The sequence below is a fragment of the Rhipicephalus microplus genome, chromosome X (assembly GCF_043290135.1).
Source record: "Rhipicephalus microplus isolate Deutch F79 chromosome X, USDA_Rmic, whole genome shotgun sequence".
NCBI lineage: Eukaryota > Metazoa > Arthropoda > Arachnida > Ixodida > Ixodidae > Rhipicephalus > Rhipicephalus microplus.
The window spans coordinates 456,131,126-456,151,086 of NC_134710.1; the positions used below are offsets into that span (position 1 = coordinate 456,131,126).

General features: G+C 45.1%; 1 protein-coding gene across 1 annotated transcript in view; it reads left to right on the plus strand.

Annotated features, from left to right (window-relative positions):
- LOC142776647 (uncharacterized) overlaps nt 1-17,301 on the plus strand; it is a 33,485-nt gene extending 16,184 nt beyond the window's left edge. The window contains exons 3-6 of the mRNA XM_075880641.1: nt 4,552-4,606; nt 7,985-8,211; nt 15,320-15,463; nt 15,561-17,301. Coding sequence (XP_075736756.1) covers nt 4,552-4,606; nt 7,985-8,211; nt 15,320-15,457 — 420 coding nt within the window. The 3' untranslated portion in view covers nt 15,458-15,463; nt 15,561-17,301. The remainder of the gene's footprint in view (nt 1-4,551; nt 4,607-7,984; nt 8,212-15,319; nt 15,464-15,560) is intronic.
- The last annotated feature ends 2,660 nt before the right edge of the window (nt 17,302-19,961 follow it).

Genomic DNA, 19,961 nt, shown 5'->3' on the forward strand with positions numbered 1-19,961 from the left:
CAATTCGTGGAAGGCTGCTGCTGCGCCTGGTTCAGCTGTTGCAGCTGTTGTAGCTCGTCGCGAACAACCGAACGTATCAGCTCGCGAAGCGCTCCCACGTCGGTCGGGAACGAGCCTAGCCCGGTGGTATAGGTAGCATTCACTTGCCGATCGTACTGGTTCCGCTGCTGCAGCGCCTTTTCCATGGCGACGGCTTCAGTGAGGAACTCCGCGACCGTTCTAGGCGGACTACGAATGAGTCCAGCGAAGAGCTGCTCTTTCACACCTCGCATCAAGTGTCGCAGCTTCTTGTCTTCCGGCATGGTTGGATCGGCGCGAGTGAACAGATGAACCATATCCTCCACGTATGTAGCCACACCTTCATTAGGCATCTGCATGCGGGACTGGAGGGCCCTTTCAGCGCGCTCTCGACGATCGAGACTCGAGTACGTTTCGCGGAGCCTGTGACAGAACTCATGCCACGACGTTAGGAGGCCCTTGCGGTTCTGGAACCATTTGCGAGCACCATCCAGAAGACTAAAGTACACATTCTTGAGCTTCGCTACTTCGTCCCACCCGTTGAAATCCGCTACGTACTCGTACTCAGCCAGCCAATCTTCCACATCTTCATAGAGGCCACCACGAAAGGGACTCGGAACACGTGGTTTTTGTAGCGTGTAATGAGTGGGTGCAGCTGCGGGTGCAGCGGTTGGAGCAGCGGCGGCTCCAGCGGTAGGGGAAGCGGTGACAGCAACAGTATTCTCCATACCAGTCGACGTACTTGTACTGTGAGGCACAAACTCGGGGGACAGTCCTCGAATCCTCCGACTGAAACGGTGTACCGGCGTAAGCTCTGGGTTTTGGGTCACGTTCCGGCTGCTAGAAGAAGTCTGTTGCATAGGTGAGGTTACCCAGCACCTCCACCATTAAAATGTCACGTTAAAGAGACAGGAGACGTTTTTAAGGCGTCCTCACAAAAGTCCGAAGAGCGGTCGGCTCAGCACAGCCAAAAACAGAACAATGGCACGAGGGGAACTGCCACTTCGTCTGCCTCTTTTGCGCTGGCAGATCAAGCGCGCGGCAATATTCTGAAGAGTTCAAGCCCAGTACTTTTCAAAGCGTTGTTTCATTATCACGAAACTTTTCATAGAGTAAGTTGCATGCGCCAGAATGAGAAGGCTGTGCATTACACAGACGCATGATGCACGCCAGTGTCTGGGGATATGTACGACTAATTACTTGGCAGTGTTGGTCCCAGTTCTTCAGCTGGCGTCGGCTACAGCCTCAAAGAAAGTAGAAGTGTTAGGTGACTATGAGCCTAGTGAGAGATCCATGAACAGTGGTTGTCACTGTGCCGAACTTGCAGTCTCTTTTCATAAGTGCCTACCATAGCAGGTTCATATTATGCTTTCTATGCCATCCCGAAACAAGAGCGGCAAAGAAAAGAGCAAATAGAAAAATGAGGTGAGAAAAGAATTAAGGCAGCTAAGCCCTGCTGCTGCTAAGCTTGAAGGAAGTGTGGAGCCTTTTTTGTTTCTTTTTGGGTTTTTTTCCTTCTCTCCCTTTTTCTCACTTTTTTCTGTATTTATCTTTGTGTTTCTATTTCTTTTACTTTGTATTCTTTCTTTCCTTTTCTTTTTATTTTTACTGGCTTCCTCTCATAATTTTCACATATGGTTTGCATTGTCGTGTTTTTGGAGCGATAAGAAAGAAGTGTATGCTTGAGGGCTCATTTTTTTGTTAGACAGAATATTAACGCTGCACCTAGCCATAGTAGTAACGTCCCACCTTAATATCACTGTCGAAACACTCAGAGAAGAGGAAGAAGACTTTTTTTAAGTGTGAGCATGCGCTCAATATGCTGTATGTAGATTTGCAGGTGTCAGGCCAAACAACAGTGACAGCATACAACAGCCTTACCACCTGAAGTGTTCTGCATTAAAAAAATGGGAAGTGACACTGAGTTAAAGTCGCATGCCTAATTTGGTGTGTGAAGAGAAAACACAACAATAAAACAAAGAAATCTAAGGGACAAGGAAGGTGGCACATGTTAATGTGCCACCTTTCTTAGTTTTTAGGTTAGTTTTGTTGTCTTGTTCGAAATAATGAGATTCGACTGTATCATGCTTTGAGGATTGAGGTAAAAGAACCGATAACCAGCCAGCATATGGATTTGTTCTTGGTGATAATAAAAAGATCTTGAATATAGCTACAGATTGAAACATACCTTTTCCAGTTTGAGTATTGTATATACTCTCGTAATGAGTGCACATCTCCTGAAAAAGCGAATCAAAGGTGGGAGCGAGCTTATTATGTGGGGTAAATTTAATGAAAACTTTTGAGGAATGAGCTTTTGAGGAACTTTTGAGGAAAACTTTTGAGAAATGTGGGTAGGCAAAAAAACGTCATGAAGCTTAACCTTTTACAATTCACATATGCAAACACTGTTTGGAAACAGTAGAAAGTAGATTCTCTGTTACACTTCACATCCTCAGTGCTTGATGGTGCTATCTTCTGCAAGCTATCCTCGCACCACCCGTGCACCCCATGAAAGTGTTTCGCCGCTTTCTATTCTCACTATCGTTTAACGTGAGACGTCGGTCTTGAAAAACTTTTTTGTTATTTGTCTGAATTGAATGAAACTTATTACACTATTCAGTTTCTTCTGCAGATTCCAAATGTATAGGTAGATTTTCGATGGCTGCGTTAGAACAGAAGATGTTAAAGTTTTGTAATACACAATTAGAATATTTCTTATGAGGATTTGGCAATTTTACGGTGTCAAACACAAGAACAAAGTATATATCCAGATTACCAAGGGGCTGGCATAGCCTATGATGCTAATTTAATAGTTTGGAACAAATTTTGAATGTAAAATAAATAAATGGATACATACATGAGTGAAAAATTTCTGCCACATATTGTTTACTATTGTCATGAATTACAATTTGGTGAAAAAGGTATAGAAGAATATCAATAGCATAATCGACCAGATCTATTCAATAAAACACTTTAGTATCAAACTTGTTATTGTGAGTCAATGAAGCATGTCAAAATGCCCGTAAGGCTACGTATTACGTCTAAAAACATGAAACTGACAAAAATGCATTTGAAGTTTTCGTTTCCCATAAATTGATGTATTGTTGCGACATAACTGTGTAAATGGCATCTAGGGTGTTGCTTTGTTCCTCGGGAACAAGATAATGCCACATATGTTACAACAGATAATCAAACAAGACAGGGGACGTGTTGTGAACAAATAGAAACAAAAATAAAATGGCACGTGGCAGCGAGCGAAGGGGGGAAGGGGGAGCACGTGGGACGGCAGCGGATGAACGTAGGGTGTGTGTTTAATATGTGGAAGAAAAAAAATCAAAATTTGGGCAACTGAAATGGGGGTTACTTAGTGAGTGCGTTCATGACGAGAATAAACACGGTTATTATTTTTTCAAATCTCTTTTGAAAGCCACGAAAGATCTGTATGTGGTGCAGCCTAACAGAAGATCCTTGAAGGCAAATTATGAATTCGTCGTTGTACGAAGGCCTAATTTTTTCATGCGCACCATAAATAGTGCTCAAAATTTGAATGCTGATGTTGTTTTCATCCTCGCTGTATTCCGTGCTGTTTATGATGTAAAAAAAAGTAGCTCGCTGAGAATGGGTGGTGCTTTTGGGCAACATTTGAAAATGGCCGTATGCATTATTGTGGACTACTGCCACTTACACTCAAATCACTCTTGTGGTCACCTCCCACTGTTTGCAGCATGTGTTGTGTGTACACAGCTGTATATTTCCTAGCTAAAAAAAGTTTATTTTAGAAGTTTTACGCCATTTTTCGTGTAACTATTCCACGATTACACACACTAATCAGCAGGCTTTCGATTGCGCTGAAGGACACATGTGCCATAAAAATTCATAGTCGATTTTTTCAAGAAACCGCATGTAAAGGCTGAAGCTTCATGTGTACATACACACACACTTAGCATATTGTTTTTTGTACTTTATGAAAGCTGCCAAGGTCTCACGTGCCCCCAAGCGTAACCTGTCTTATTCATTCTCCATCACCGCAAAAGTTTTGTGAGTTTCAAATAAAAGTACTTTGCGCATGGCAACGTTTGGGTAACTTTTTGTGTAGGTGTAATTTGAGCAGCCTACAGTGTTTACTGTTTAAGCCTGTATGTATATATGTTGCATTATAGGGATGCAGAATGTGAGTGGCTGTACATTATAGATGAAGTGAAAAAATTAAGTGTGTCTATTGTAGTGTTCTTGCAACCAATCTTACCCCCGCATTTTAGAACGTCCCTCCACTCAACGCTTAACCTTCACTTGAGATGGCTGATGGGAGCGCCATCTCTAGGCAGAGAAAGTCGCTGCATGTGAGCAATAATCTGCTGTTATTCTCGAGTAGCGCAGCGTCGCTTTCAAACGAGCAGCGGTACAGTGCTCAACTCTGCCAAGTGAAGGGTGAAAGTCGAATCGAGGAGCGTTTATGAATATGGGGGTTCGTTTTGCTGTCTTGTTAACCTTCCCTTAACACCGGATTGATGCTACTTTGCTCTAACTGTACAGTGCTCTCCAAGGCACAAGGAGGCACCGCAGGGGGAAGGCTTGGAGCAAACCATGCGTGAGTTTCCTTTCATTGTTACACTTGCACGTATTAAGTGATGGACTTTAATGTATGCTATTTGTATTGTGCAAGTTTTTGGGGACATACAACTTCCAACACTTATATGTTCTGACGAAAATCACGCAAGAATGAGAGAAGCTTGTGCAAAAATCATGGAAGAGTGTAAGAAGCTTGTGCAGAAGTCTGTGAAATGAAGTTTCGAAAATTTGTGGCAATGTGTCATTGTACAGTGGTCAACAGTCTTGCTCAGCATGCTTGACTGCAGGGCTCCCGGCTGCACAGGAGCATCTACGGAGTGCCTGATGTATGATGGGCCAAATGTCAGCCTGCACAGTCCGTATTAGCGCACCTGCTAAGAATTTTCTCTCTTTGTTTATTGTCCGGGCTTCAACACTGTTATAGCATTCAGAAGTGGTGTAGGTGATGCAGCACCACAGAAAAAAAAATTATTGACCATCTCCCCGAAGAGAATCATGACGAGATGGGAATCAGCAGTGGTATACCCGATGTTGACTTGGCTGAAACAGGCGTCAAGGCGGGCGCTGAAAGAAAAGTTTGAAGTGAAACTGTAACCTTTACTCGAGTAAACGTTTCTTTGAAACGCAAAGACACGAGAGGCGGGTTGGAGTTTCATCGCAGATAAAGGAGACGACAGAGTGTTTCCACTCGACGGGCGGTTGAGCATTGCGGGTGGTGGAGAGGGTGAAGCGATAGAAAAGTCTGTTGCGAGCGGGTGGAGAAGCAACACCACCTGGGTTTGTTGGGAGCTGCTGCGGGTGAGGGAGAGAGTGATGTGAATGTGCAGCTGTGGCTTGACCTACTTGGCATCGTTCCAACAACTGCGGCTGGGCAACGCAGTGGGGCGCTTTAGCATGGAGACACGGATGGACAGGTTACACAGGCTGCTTCGCATCTAAAGAAAAGTTGTGGTGTCACTAGACTTAGTGCACTGTGCAAGAAATGCTGCAAAGGTTATCTTCAGTCTGTAGAGTTTGCAGGTTTGCATAGGATGCGGGCCAAGGCGATTTCATGTATTTTAATTTCCTTTTTTTGCGGTTTCGCTACTCCGTCGGCAGCACCTCTAATGGCCTAAACAAATGTAGCCACGACAAAAAACAAAGAATCTATGTGGCGTTATTTATATATTGGCAATGCAGCTCCGAGTGCAATGCTCTAGTATTTTAGAGAAGTATGTTAATGTCTGTTCCTATTCTTGAAATGCCGCCCTTACGTATTTGAGTAGAATAAGAGCTGGGAAAATTCATTTTGAGCCATTTATTATTTGCATGGTGATATCTTTGCAGGCAAGTTAAAAATAATGTATTTTCATTGGTGGTGACATGTTAAAAATAACTGTACCAAAGCCTCACCAGGTGTATATTGCTGCTGTGCATAAAAACTTATTGTTCCAGCTGTAGTGTTAAGACAGCCAGTAAAGTTGGTATTACACTTGAGAGCGGTGCACCGAGAAATGCACCGGGGAGCGATTCTTTTCTATTAGATGAGACATCTCTTAACAGCAGGGTACTACATATGCATTTTCTTATCAGCCTGTATTTTACCGTAGGCACACTGGTGCCTCTTATCCCTGTTTGTCTGTTACATCAGTGTCTCTTCTAAAGGGAATCAACTGTGCCACCTTTTTTCGAGTGTATTGAGTTATTTTTCCAGATTATTGTTCTTTGAAGGTGGAGCCTCACATTTCAATCAAATACTGAAGATTCTATTTTTCCTTCTAGATGCTATGAAGTCACTCCTTGTGTTACAATGGAGTGAACACTGTTATGAGAAAAGCTACTTTATGGAGTTAACTCACTCCATATTGACTTAACACACAGAATCGGTGAAAACTACACTTCATTACAGCTACATTAGGAATAATAATCATCTGCATACTTCTGTTTGATTTGTTTGTTTGTTGGCTGGAGGTTTGGAGTATAGGATGCCAGAGGGCATTGTGTAGTCTTTCTTGGTCTTCCCAATTTTATCAACATCAATCGATAGGCGTATGGGGAAGCCAGCATGCTGAAACAGCGGCGCAAGCATGCAAGATGTTCACCATTGCATGCAGTCAGTTGCTGTGAGCAACCTACTGCATACAATTAACTGTGAGTGGTGAACTAACGCTGCATTATGTGTGCCTCCTGGAAAGCCGCAATGGTAAAGTGCCACAATCGTATAGTAACATTGATAAAATCGCAATTTTTTGTTAAATAATTTTGCAACAGAGTAAATGGAGTTTTGGATAAATTTGTGTATCTGCCTGGTTCATCAAAGCTACAGAGTCAATTGTGGTATATACTCGCGTATTATGTGTACTTTTTTGTCGATCCGGTTATGTGCAAAGCTAGTAGGAATCACTGGCCTAAAAGCCCAACTGGGAATATATGTTGCAGGCGCTGTCACAGCTGTCTCAAAGTGGATTGTCATTTGTTTGCTAAGCCTGTTCAAATGCCCCCATTTTCTCAAAGTTCTTCCGAACATTGCTCACAAAAACCAGTTCCAACGACAGGGTTATACCAGAGAACATAAGTACTCTCCAATTTGTAGGGAACCCAACGCAAAGTAAGATGCAGACAAGGAAGCGCGATGCCAACACAGTGCTGTGTGTGTCGCCCTTCATGTGTGTGCGTCCCCATTCCTTGTTCCAGTCTTCTATTGCGTTGTATTCCCTCCGATATCTAACCAACACACCCAAGCTTCTATGCTAAGTCTTATTCAACGCACTCTTCTGCTGGCTCCCATACTGAATATTGCATGTCGAAGAACTCCACGCTGATGTGCTTGGCGGTGGCACGGTTTCAGTTTTCTTCGGTAAGCTTTATAACAGCAATCTGCCTCATATATAATTATTGTAGCCTATCACAAAGGAATGGTAAAAACGCAATAGACAAATGGCGAAACCGAAAAAGAAATTAGTGCGAAAACCTGCCTCATCTAGTTGATGTGACAGGTCCTTGCACGTGTCCAACATCTGTGCTGTGTCTCGGGAATACATTCTTGCCATGGAAGAGGTGGGAAGATGGGAGGCAAACCTTTAAGCATTTCGGACTACACATAAACAGGTTTCGGTTATGAAGTTCGATATTCTAGGGAAAACATAAAAGTTCATAGAAGAAGGGACCTTGGACTCAGCCCATTTTGTGTAAGGCTGCACTCGCCTGCTCGACAAGAGATGTGCCTGACCAGAGCATTATGAAGCCAAATTTGTCTGTGTGTGTGCTGGCGAAGTGGCTTGGGCTGGTTGGGGAGGGCAAAGTATGCGAGCAAAAAGTTTCTTGTAGTAAAGCAGGCTGGCTAATTATACTGGTGAGCAAATTATGTGAGGATGCAAAGTGTGCGAGTAAATATGGTATGTATTCTTGTATGTTTCAGCTCTGTTAATACGGATCCTGCGGGTCCAACTTGGCATCAGGCAGCAACAAAGAGAGGTTCTGCAGGAGGTGCGACAGCTGAAGCACGAGGTACGGCTCTTGTCCGTGCCTCAGCACGCCCAGCCAGCACAGCCGCCTGTTGACCTTTTACGGCTGCCTGCTGGTACAATTAGAGGAGTGGACACAGCAGAGGCAGCTGTGCAGAGTGAAGCTGTGGCTGCGGCTTTGGTGTGTATTTCTTGAATTTTAATAAGCCTATGTAACATGCAGAAATTTAGTACTGCTTTAAGATACTGTGTTTCGGGAAACAAACTAGTCGGGTAATCTCATGAGCCGCTGTACTAAAGTCTAATATGACTAATTCGTACTCAAAGAGGCCAGAAAATTTGTTCAAAAAAAGGAAGTTCAATATAATGAAAGTTACCGTAATTACTTGAGCCTAACGCGCACCTTTTTTCCGGTTAAGAGAGTTCATAAATAGCATGCGCATTAGAATCGAGTACGAAAAAAATGAATATGGTCATTCTATTGCCATCGGCACTTCCAAAATGGCCGCCCCCTACGTGCATCGGCATGGCGCGTCGGCCATTTCTGCCTATGTGTTTCCCATGTGCGGCACTTCGTACGTGTGCTTAGGAGTTCGTCATCTTGTATTACATTAGCATCGACGGCATGGTAGGGCCAACTTCAAAAACTAGACGAGTGTACCACAATGCTGCTTTTAAAAGAAAAGTCATCGCGTGTGCCGAAACGGAGAGAAATCGGGCCGCATCGCGGTCGTTCGGAGTTCCAGAAACGTGCGTGCGGGACTGGCAGAAACAAAAGCAGAATATTGTCGACAGCAAAGATTCACGCAAAGGCTTCAGTGGACCACAGCAATGTCGGTTTCCACGAATTGAAGAGCTGCTCGGCGAGTATGTGATTAAGCAGTGAGCGGCACAGCGGCTCGTGACGGCAGCACTGCTCCAAGTGCAGGCTATGCAGTTAGCCTTTAAAAAAAGGCTAATGCAGAGCCAGTTTGAAGCGGGCAGGTGCTGGCTAACTAACTTTATGAGGAGGAAAGGCTTTTCCCTCCGAAGGTGAACGGGCATATGCCGGAAGTTGCTGGAGGAGTACGAAGTAAAGCTTCAGAGTCTTTAGAGGTTCCTCCTTAACTTGCGGCACAACAACGGCTACCTGCTTGGGCAAATCGGGAATGCCGATCAGACGCCTCTTTACTTCGACATGCCTGGAACCACATTCGTCGAGAAGAAGGGGGCGAGCAAGTTCGTGTGCTGACATCGGGCCACGGTAAAACTAGAGTGACAGCAATGCTCCGTTGCACGTCAGATAGGCACAAGCTTCCCCCGTACCTCATATTTAAACGGAAGACGCTCTCAAAAGAAGTCGTTTTCCCGAGTGGTGTGATCAAGCGGGCCAACGAGAAAAATGGGTGTGCGTTGCAATCGATGTCTTAGTTTTTTTTGTCGTGGAAAGCGGGCGCGCGTTACAATCGAGGGCGTGGTAGAATCGAGTAAATACGGTAAATGAGCGGGGGGCTCCCCGTGTAGTGGTGCATGTGCGTAGGGAAGTTTTATTCACAAATTATAGGACATACGTTAATAATTAAAGTAATCAATACATGTCTGTACACGTTGGCCTTGCAACGAGTCAACCAGTTTTGCGTGCAGTTTGCAAAGCAATTGTACTTCGGCTTCAGTATTCTCCTAGCAAAAGAAGTTGCGCCGCGCGGCAATGTCCAGCGCTGACACTCTTCGAAGACGACAACTGTGTTTCCACTGTTACTATCTGCGCTGCAGCCGGAGCGTGGCCAGCACATCATGAGAAAGGAGGAGCGTCTCCACCCAACACCGACTAAATTTCAAGGCCGCAGGGCTGCCGCATTGACGTCAGAGGGTGGGGGCCGTGTCACGCAGCGATTGCAGCGAAAAGCCAGTGTTTCGTCCACGTTTGGGAGAACCAACGCTCCCGCTGTCACAGCTGCTGCGGCTACATTGGGCCGAATAACAGATGTGGTAAAAAAATCTTACTAAGCATCCTAGCATTGCTACACGGAGTAACCAAGTAGTGCATCTGGCTTACGAAAGTTTTGATGTTCTAGCTCTACCGCCGCGGCGCACTAGAGAATCTCACGAATAATTTCAACATCTTGATTTCAAGTACAATTTATTTCGGCGAGAAAACCACATCTATTCTACTTGTTACTCAGCGTTTGAAGCTTCCTTTTTTTATTTTACACTGGCGTCACGAATGTCATCATTCATTCTGGAGCAGAAGTTTTTCAGCAAAATGTTTGAACTGCACCATAAAACGTACTTAGGAACAATCTCCTTCGTGTGTCCAGCATCACAGCCATCGAAATCAGATGACTTGTCTTCAGTGAGCAGATCTATGGTGAGATCTGTTGCCACTTGACGCTGATTGGGAATGGTCAAGAAGTCATCTCTTCCTGACAATTCGTCAACGACTGCGTAGCTGTGTGCAACGGCGTTGACAGCAAATATTGAAGGATGTACGAGTTCTCCTCGGTTAAGCTCCTTCACAAGCTCGTACTTGGGATCTTCCACGAAGACAGTGACTTCCTTGTCAATGGTTAAGACGTTTCTGCACTTCTCGCATTTCAGCCTTCTCAAAGAGGAGTAAACGCAGTATCTTGCCACGTACACCAATACCGGAATGACATCCGTCATCTTAGACAAGGTGTCTTGCGTGACAACCACATTGCAGTTAGTGCGTGCTGCACCCTCATCTCGGTCCAGGTCTTCCCACTGTTAGTCTCTGGGACTGTCGTGACGTGAAAGTTTACTGACAGTCGGCAGCGTGCTTTGCAAACGCATCTTGTTTTCGCCCTCGTTCATTTGTCGAATGTACACGTGATACTGCGACCGTGCGAGTTGCCTGTATTTTCCAAAATGGTCTTCCAGGCCGTTGGTTTGGATCTTGCCAAACAGGACGTAGAACATGTTGAGCTCGGTGAGGCAGTATCTAGCAATTTCCACGAGTCCATGAGTTGTTTGGTGGAGAGCAGCGTGTTTCCTTGGTCAACTTGCCGCTGTCGTTCTCCGCAGTGCGATTTTTTCACTCGTCCAGCCAGTCCAAAAGGTTGTACAGAAAGTCCACTTGGGGGTCATCTAGAGAAGACACCGGGCGTTGGAGTTCATCCCTCAGCCTTTTAACCTTGCATGGTGTCTGGACATTCACAATCTTCCACCACGTCAGCACAATATCAATGAAAGCCGCGGTCCCCTCAACAAACTGAAGGTTTTGCTTCGATTCAAGGGCTTTCAGGGTGGGAGGGAGGGAGTTGTGAAATATCTGCATGGCAAGTTTTACATTTTCTTTTTGAATGTCCGTCGAAAAGAGCCCTTTCCGAGTCAGCGTGTGAGCATGCCTCAGTAGCTGGCAAACCTCAGCATTGTACACATCTCTGATGGTTTGAAATGATGCCGTCAACATGCGCCGTCCGGTTGTGTGTTCTGAATCCATATCGGGAAAAAAAGCACCGCATGTGATTCTTTTGCTTCAGCCAGTTTTTGCGGATGCACTTCAAAATATGAACTGGGTCTATCACAAAAAACAATGGTCTTGCAGGATCACAAGGATGCTCATTGACAAAGCAAGTCTCCGAAGACGAGCAAGTTGGAGAAGACCGATCAAAATGCTCCATAGCTTTCCTGTTGATTTTGTTCTTGTTGGTTACAACGCAAACAACTTTGCAGCCAATCTTCTCCAAGCCAAAAATTACTTCTTTCAGCACCTCATGCAGAAACTTTCCGTCTGCAGAGCGGACGGGCACTATATGGGCTACCTCTTTGAATTTTGACGTGAAGCTCTGAACCATAAAAACAAGAGCGCTGTTGGCCGCCTCTGGTGAGTTGTGCGATATGCCAGTGATGTTTCCGCCTTTGTACTCAAAAAAAGGCTGCATGTGGATTTCGTCCACCATTAGCGTAACAATGCGCTGGCGATCGTCCAGGTCCGATATCCTCTTTGCCATGTATCTCAGAAAGGCTGACGGCTGGTGCTCAAGCTGGGGATTCATTTTGTATGACGAGCATACTGATCGGATGGTTACAGGATGCGGAAGAATGATGTTTCCGGAGCTGCAGATGTATCTGTAAGCGTGAGGCGAAATGGTAAAAAGTAGGCATGTGAACACCATGACGTCGGGCGAGTAACGTCTTTGCACCTTTTTTTCGGACAAAAGGTTGAGCTGCTCGATCAAAAACGTGATTGTGGGAACATCATCCTCTTCTGCCTTTTCACACAGCTTGGCAAGCAGTGCACGCACAGTTTCTACAGTATCTCCCTTCGAGGTGTTTGCTGTCGAAATCAGGTCGTGGTCCCATTTCTCAATAGCCTCAAGGACCTCCACAATTTCTCTCTTCTCTGAAGCTACATCGGGAATCGAGATGTTACGTCTGAGCTTCGGAGTCGGGACCTTCAAACAATGAAAGAGTACGCTCAAATCCGGCTTGATCGTGACAGAATATTTAATGCTCGGGGCATCCTCGTCTACGATATGCAGCAGAATGAGGCGTTCGTTCGCTTCTATTGCGTGCCAGAAAGCCGATGAATTGCATCTCACGTAGTCGGCCAGGTCTTTCAGCGACTGAATTCTGTCCTCTTCAACTTTATGTTGGAATATCTCAGCCGACTGCTGAAGAGCTTTTTGCAGTGCGCTTGACTCTAGGCGCAACCGTGTTGCCTCCGGAGCATCTCGCGCGCTGCGCTGTGAGGTCAGATACTTGGGGCAGTCGGGAATATCGACGGAATTGCCCCTGGGAGTAGGCGCGCATGTGGCAAGGGGGCAGTGACTGTTCGTCCCGTTGAGTCGTCTGTATACGATGTTTCGAGCGTGATGTCTTCCGGGTGGAAGTGAAGCTCACAGACCTGAAGAAAAACATAGGCCTTCGCATAAGTAAATAAACACGTTTTGTGGCTAGTGCTTTAGACATCTCCTTTACGTTTTAATCGTTAGCAGTACTGCTGAGCTTGTGCCTAGCAAATATATATTAAACATTGTCAATGCCTATTTCTAATAACTTCAGCTCATCTTGCGATAAATGGAATATGCAAAAAATTGATGAACTACTCACCCTCGTGTTCTCTGTTGGTAAAAAGTTTTCTCGCGGTATAGCGCGAATTCATTTTTGCCGACACTCTTCATCTTTCGCGAATCGGAATATCCGCACTTTGGATCCGTTCTTTTAGTTCCCGCGACATCGAGGTACACAACACTTGTTCGGCATTACGCACTCACGTGTTCACACACAAACACGCATAGCCGAGGAAGAAACTCTCCGTGAACAAATATGCAAGAGTCACAGTGTCGTACACCCGCTGATGTACATATCCACGCTCAGTATGCTGACTTCATAAATGAACAGTGGCCAAAGGGAACGAACTGTGAAAATCGGAACGTACAACTATCGCTGCACCAACCAGAACCCGGCGGCCGAAAAACTTGCCACTCTTCCACGAATGCACTTGCGCTGGGTGACGCCTCTGCGTATAGAAGTAGCACGCTTCATAGTTTTAAAAAATCTTTATTTTAACCATCCTTTTTCTACGAGCGAGGTTGTGAACCACTTGTAAACTTTAATGAAGTTTATTTACATGACTCGGCAGGTTACGTAACTATACATAACTCGTTTTTTTTTAATTCAAAAAGTAGTTCGGGACACAAGTTACTGCGCGAAAGGTGCTGGTTGAAATCGCTTCTCAGAAACTGGTCGCCCGGCCGCCCGCGGCACAATAGCGGGTTGCGCGGCCACTGAAGGTTGCTCCCGTCAACACCGCCTCCAGCCCCACTGATCCCTTCTTTCAGAGACTGGCCTCTGCTCCTATGGAGTGGGCCTCCACCCCGTGACGTAGGTGCCTTTGTGAACACGTGACATACGGCCTTGTAATTTAGTCGGTGTTGCTCCACCTGGAGAAAAACAGATCAACATTCGAAAGAGAAACACTCCGCTGCAGCTTTTTTTTGCTCTCTTCATGCGTGGTGTTGAAAGGAGAAGGGTCTCTACATAGCAGGAACGAAAAACAGGGAAGTGTGACACCGGCGCGTTGCAGATCGGCATGAGAGAGAGCCAACTCTCTGCGACAGCTTTTTTTCCCTCTTTCTCTTCGTGCGCGGTGTTAAGAGGAGAAAGGTCTCTACTGGGCAGGGACGGAAGAAGCCGAAGCGTGGCACAGGAATGTCGCAGATTAGCATTTGGCAAACATTCCACCGCAGTCTTTTCTTTCCTTTTCTTCATTTTCTTTTTCAAGCACAGCGATGAGGTGTCTGAAGTGCCACCGCAGGATTGGGCGGGGTGCTGAGAGCATTTTCGGAGTGCGGTATAGCTTTGATAGGAACACAGTGTCAGTTCAAATTAAGTGTGTTGGAATTAATGAGATTCGACTGTATTTACTGTAGTCTGTGAAGTCCGAGTGAACTGTCCTAAGCTAGCAGACGATGTAGGCGGCATCGTGTGTTTGATGGGCAGTGAATAACAATAGCCTGCTTAAAACTGACATTCAGTTTTTTGTTCATTTATCACCCTATTTCGTGTCCGCTGCGGCTCTCTCTACTTTGAGCTACAGTTCACCCTGTCTTGTGTTAGCCGATTTCTTACTTTTTTAAAAATCTAACATCCACCCAATTTTGCAGGGTGAAGAAAAATGCACCTTTGTTTATTGTGATGAGATTTCTATAGCGACATGCCTCTTTGTTGGCTATCACAGAAAAATATAAACAGCAAATGATGCGACCATGTAGTGCGACCTTTATTTTTCTATCAGTTTCATCTATGACCAAGATTTGGTCGCTCTAAGGTTGCCTCTGAGTACGCCATGATCATGTTCATTTACATTGTTGCGCTCTGCTTACAATGCATTGATTAAAAACATGTCAAAGCTTCTTTTTGAATTCCACATATTTTATCGTTTTTCACCTGTAGAAGCTACTCCTGGTCAACATTCAGGCAAAGACATTGTAACCTCGAAGAAACGTATATTGGAATTTGAGCACTGTACAAAGTATTATACTATTTCATAGCTAGAATCAATATTTATTAAGGGTTATAACAGTGTTGTATTTGATTTCATAACAGCGAAACTGCATATCAGAGAAGGACTCTGAAATGTTCTCACACTGAGTGTAAGAGGGCTGATGTGGAAACCATTTTAGGTCAAGTGAGTTGAAGTTAGCGTAAAAAAACAATGAAATGTTGTGATGCCCAAAAATTTAAGTTGTTATTTTCAGTTTCCTCTTCTTGCAGACTTTTATCATGAAAACGTTTCGATGTGCTGTTGCGTTTATCCCATCTATGCTTCTTGCATTTTTTTACAGCGCAAGAACCTCCTGCAGATTGGGGGACGTGGCCTCCGAGAAATTGGTGTGAATGCCATGAAGGCTGTATTGGCACATGACGTGCAATTGCTGTACAGCCTTCGTGTCAGAAAAAGGAAAAGGGCCTTTGTAGATTAGTGACAGGTTAGACTTGTTCATTGTTTTATGTGTGTGTACCCTTGTGTATTCTCTGTACTGCAGTGCTTCATGTGTACTACGGTATTTTTGTTCTTGTATGCAGATGTCATCTGCCAAAAAGCAGGGTGCGACCAGGCGGAGGCTCTCAACTTTATTAAGAGGTGGCCGCCAGGGTCTGGTGATCGCTTTGGGGGCAGGAAGCGGCGCTTCAGAGAAGCATTTGTTGTGGAGCAGCCGGATAATCCCCACTCTCAGAGTGCAGATTATCGGCTTCTCGCGGCAGCTGGCTTCCTGCCCAGACACAGCAGCTAGGGCCTTGACAGCACCACTGCCACTGTGCCCCCAACGCAACCTGACCTGCAGAAGAGCGGGCCGTTTTTAGTTGTGTATATATATTTTTCAATGTATACATTTTTTGTGGTACCTAATAAATAAAAAAACAAAAAATAAATGGTCTGCAGACTGTCGGTGGTGCACTCTTCGGCTAGCTTATGCTGATTCGGAAGCACCATCACCATGTTTTAGTTACAAAAAAAATGCTCTAAACTGAATGAATATTCTCGAATATCATGTGGGGGACATATGTGGAGATTGCATGTGGGGGACATACGCTTTCAGCATTTACTTCCTAACGACTTTTTTCGATCTGCTGTACCAAACACCAGTACCAAATAAAGCACTCGCTATTTCTAAAGATGGATTGGTAAAAAAATAAACTACACTTCTAGTGTTAGCAAAGGGAATGAGGTATAAAAGATGAAATAGATCGAGCAACTGCTTTCAGTTCTCAGCATTCAATTTTCTGTTGCCCCAAGTATACAGGGCTGCAAAGCTACAAGAGCGGGTCATCGAGGCATATTGTTTAAATCTTCCGGTAAGAAAAATTTCCTACTAATAATGGTTACATAATGGCAAGCCAATCAGTAGCCAATATTCGTCGTGCAGGAAACATCGGTGTAATAACGGCATTTGATTGGCTGCAATGTGGCCCTGGATTGGTCCAATGTCGGTCGTACATCGGTAGCCAATATTCGTCGTGCAGCAAACATTGGCGTAAAAATGGCAATAGATTGGCTGAAATATGGCCCAATGTAGGCGGAACATTGGCACCTTTGTCGACAATACGATGGGCCTTCGTCGGCCCAATGTTGGTTGCATACTGGCTAAAACATCGGCAAAACGTCGGCCCATCATTGGCTTGAACGTCGGCCCGACATTGGAAGAAGTGGCGCTTCCGACGTCGGCCCGACGTCGGTGCCGATGTTAGCCGATGTTGGTCCAAGATCGGTCCAACGGCGGCGTGCTGCCTGGGTCGAATTGCGACACACGTTGCACTATTTCGAAAGTAACTGCGACGGGAGGAACCATTACTGTCCATTTGCAGTTGCTGCCTTAGGAAGTAACTGACAGGAGCATTCGGTGTTCTGCCGATACTCCCACGGGAGCATGGTTACTCTTTCTCAATAATGGTAGAAGCAGTAAAGGATAGTTTTTATTACTGTCACAGAAGTAACAGTTACTCTCTGCAAGTATACTCCTGAGGATAGAACAGATCGTTTTTTTCAACAATCCGAGTGAAGGGATGGTTACTCTATATAAATATAAACTGCCGCTCAACCACTTATAACTAAGTGGTTGAGCTGGAGTTATTGGTTTACCTTGTATTTAGAGAGGTATGCGAGCCATTGCACTGCGTTTGCTCCGCCAAGCAGCATTGCTTTGACGGCGTTCAGTCAGTGTCCGACCATCTCAGCGCAGATTGTGGAAGCCATGTGCCCGCACGGTGACTTGCGAAGGGCCAGGGCAACTGAGAATAATGTGCGGACTTAATTTCTTGTTAACCCAGGTGAAAGGAACCAACCCCAACGTTGGCGACAAACTGGCAGACAAAAAAAAAACATTGTTGTGATAAACCCTTCATTGCCTCGCGGCACTTTCGGCGTGCGCATGTCTGCGTCTCTTCCAGGACCGAGCGCGGTAGTAAAAGCTCTTCCACCGGTTTAGCTGACGGCCAGACCGATTGCTGTTCGCGCGCCTAAGAGTCACCACAGAGACAAGGCGGCGTGGATTGGGAAACCATGCGATCACCAGCAACCTTTCATCCCTGTCTCGATTGCATCTGATAGCTCTCAAAATGAGGCGGCTTGCGACACGCGAAAGCCTGTCCTTCATCGTGGTAACTGGTTACCGGCATTCCTTGGGCTCTTTCCGCAGTAATGTTTTAAACGAGCTCGTTTGTGGTGCCACGGGTGGAGCGAGCGGTTCCACTTGAAGGACACAGGAGACACGCAGATTACTGTCCCGTCGGCAATAGGTGAACGTGTTTGCAGCAATGTCTACATTATCGCCACAAATTGTAGCACGCGAATCATTAATTTCAGTTACATGTGCGCCCACAGCCTCTATGGCAGTTGTTTAGTTTTATTTGAGTTGTAATTTGTTGTTCTGGTTTTCGAAGCGAAGGGCATGAGCCCTCACACGTGCACAAAATTAGAATCCTTAAATACACACTTGATTTTCTTGAAGTAGGAATTGCACTCCCCCTATTACAAGACAATCAGGCGATGATTCGCCGACAGTTTTGTAAAGGCGGAGCATCAAAGAAATAAGAAGAAGCCCCAGTATTCTGTCAAGCGTTTTGAACTGGGCCTAATATGTTGAGCACGATCACCTCTGCCAAATTTTGACGGTTTGCCATAAAGGCAGTTCGTTTCGATGTTTTTTTTTGCTTATGATTTGTGTGTCTGTAACTATGTGATATAATCTGTACAGTCTGTAAATGTAAGGTTTTTTCAGCTTTACTAAAATTTCTACACTGTTCACTTCTTCTTCAAGTGACCTGCAAGTGAATCGTGGCCTATATTTCATAGTGGCACTATGTTACTTCCTCCCACATTTCTACTGCACCTCGGCTGGTGTGTCTCGGGCGCCAATTGAGGAGAGTTGGTTTCACAACATCGACAGAACCTGAATTTCAGTGGAGCAGTCGGACAGATTTGACTTGTGGTATCGAGTTGGAAGCAAAATCTGGGTGACACTGCTGATGAAGAAAGTACAGATGAAACTGCCGATTTAAAATCAGTACCGTACCGTCGGACACTGTAGCAAACGAAAAGAGAACCATTTATTTGCGCCTGCTAGATTGCTACAAGCAATATTGTAGGAAATTGCATATTGTAATACAAGAAACAAAACATCGCTATTATCAGAATATTATCAATTGTGCTGGATAAGACGCAAAAGAGCAATGGTGGCTGAATTATTCTTTTATTAGTAAAACCATTAGTCCACCTATAGCCTTCATTATTCATGATAGTTCAATAACGTCAAACGCTCTAGACATTAGTAGTACCTTTAGTGACTACCTCTTCTCCCCAATCTCTGTTCTGCCCAGTGTGCATGACTCTCACAAACAACTGCAATTTTCGTTTCGCCCACGCGCCTCATCATCCAAAGAAGGGCGCTTTTGTGTTGGGAAGAGGACATCCGACGACTAACGACGCAGCAGTGGCACCATCGTGTCTTCCCTACACCTCTACCGAAAGGAGAGGCATTAGTTTGAGGAAAAAGAAATAACCTCGAGTGTGGACAAGACATCCCGAAAGAGGTTTGACTCCTTCGAAATCGGTAGTTGACATGCAACCAGCATGAAGGGCGGTCGTCGGTGTCGCGAGTCTCGCGTAGGCGACGTGCATGGAGTGGCCCGCGCGCCGTGTTGAGATGGCTGCATTACCGCGCACCCGCGTCGTCTACTGAGCTGGTGATATCTTCAGCGGCATGCCGTAAACTCTCCAACGTGTACGAAGAGCTGTCCTGATTTGTATGAAACTTTTTGTTGTGAATTTTCTCATCTGTCGTTTTAATATATACACCCAGCTTTTAAATTAGTGTAGTTGTGTGCGCTGCGACGCACGTAGATGTTCAGAAGCCCGTGCTTGATCATTGTTTTGTATTCATTTCCTTGTATCTTTTTTATTTTCATCATGTTGTAATTTAATAGCGTTCCGTGTTGTGGTTACTTGTACCTTCTGTAGCGTTCCTTTGGAACATGGTTTGTGTCCGTTTATTTTCATAAGCGTAATATTGTTTTTTTCCTCAGTGATTTCCATGATTTCCTCGCCATTGCTTTTGTTTTAATTAAATGCTTGTTAATGTTTAAGGAAATGTCTGTGTCTGCTCAATGTGTACGCCGGTCAGGCTTATGCATCACCACAAATGCAACCCCACACGGGTCAACCAACCTGCAAATAAAAGCAAAAAGTCCCATTTAGAGGCCTTTCAGTCGTTGCAATTCGAAACTTAAAGTGGAAACCTGCGAGTCGGCCGCACGTCGATGTTGGATCGGCGGGATCTCACCCAAAGTGTTTGACATCTGGCGTCCACGAAAAAATTGGATGACCGGGTGGTAATGTCTGGGAGACGGACGTAACTCTGAGGGTGGTTTATTAGCCGTCCTGCTATTTATTTGTTGGTCAGCAACTGTTGGTAGCAATTGACGACATGG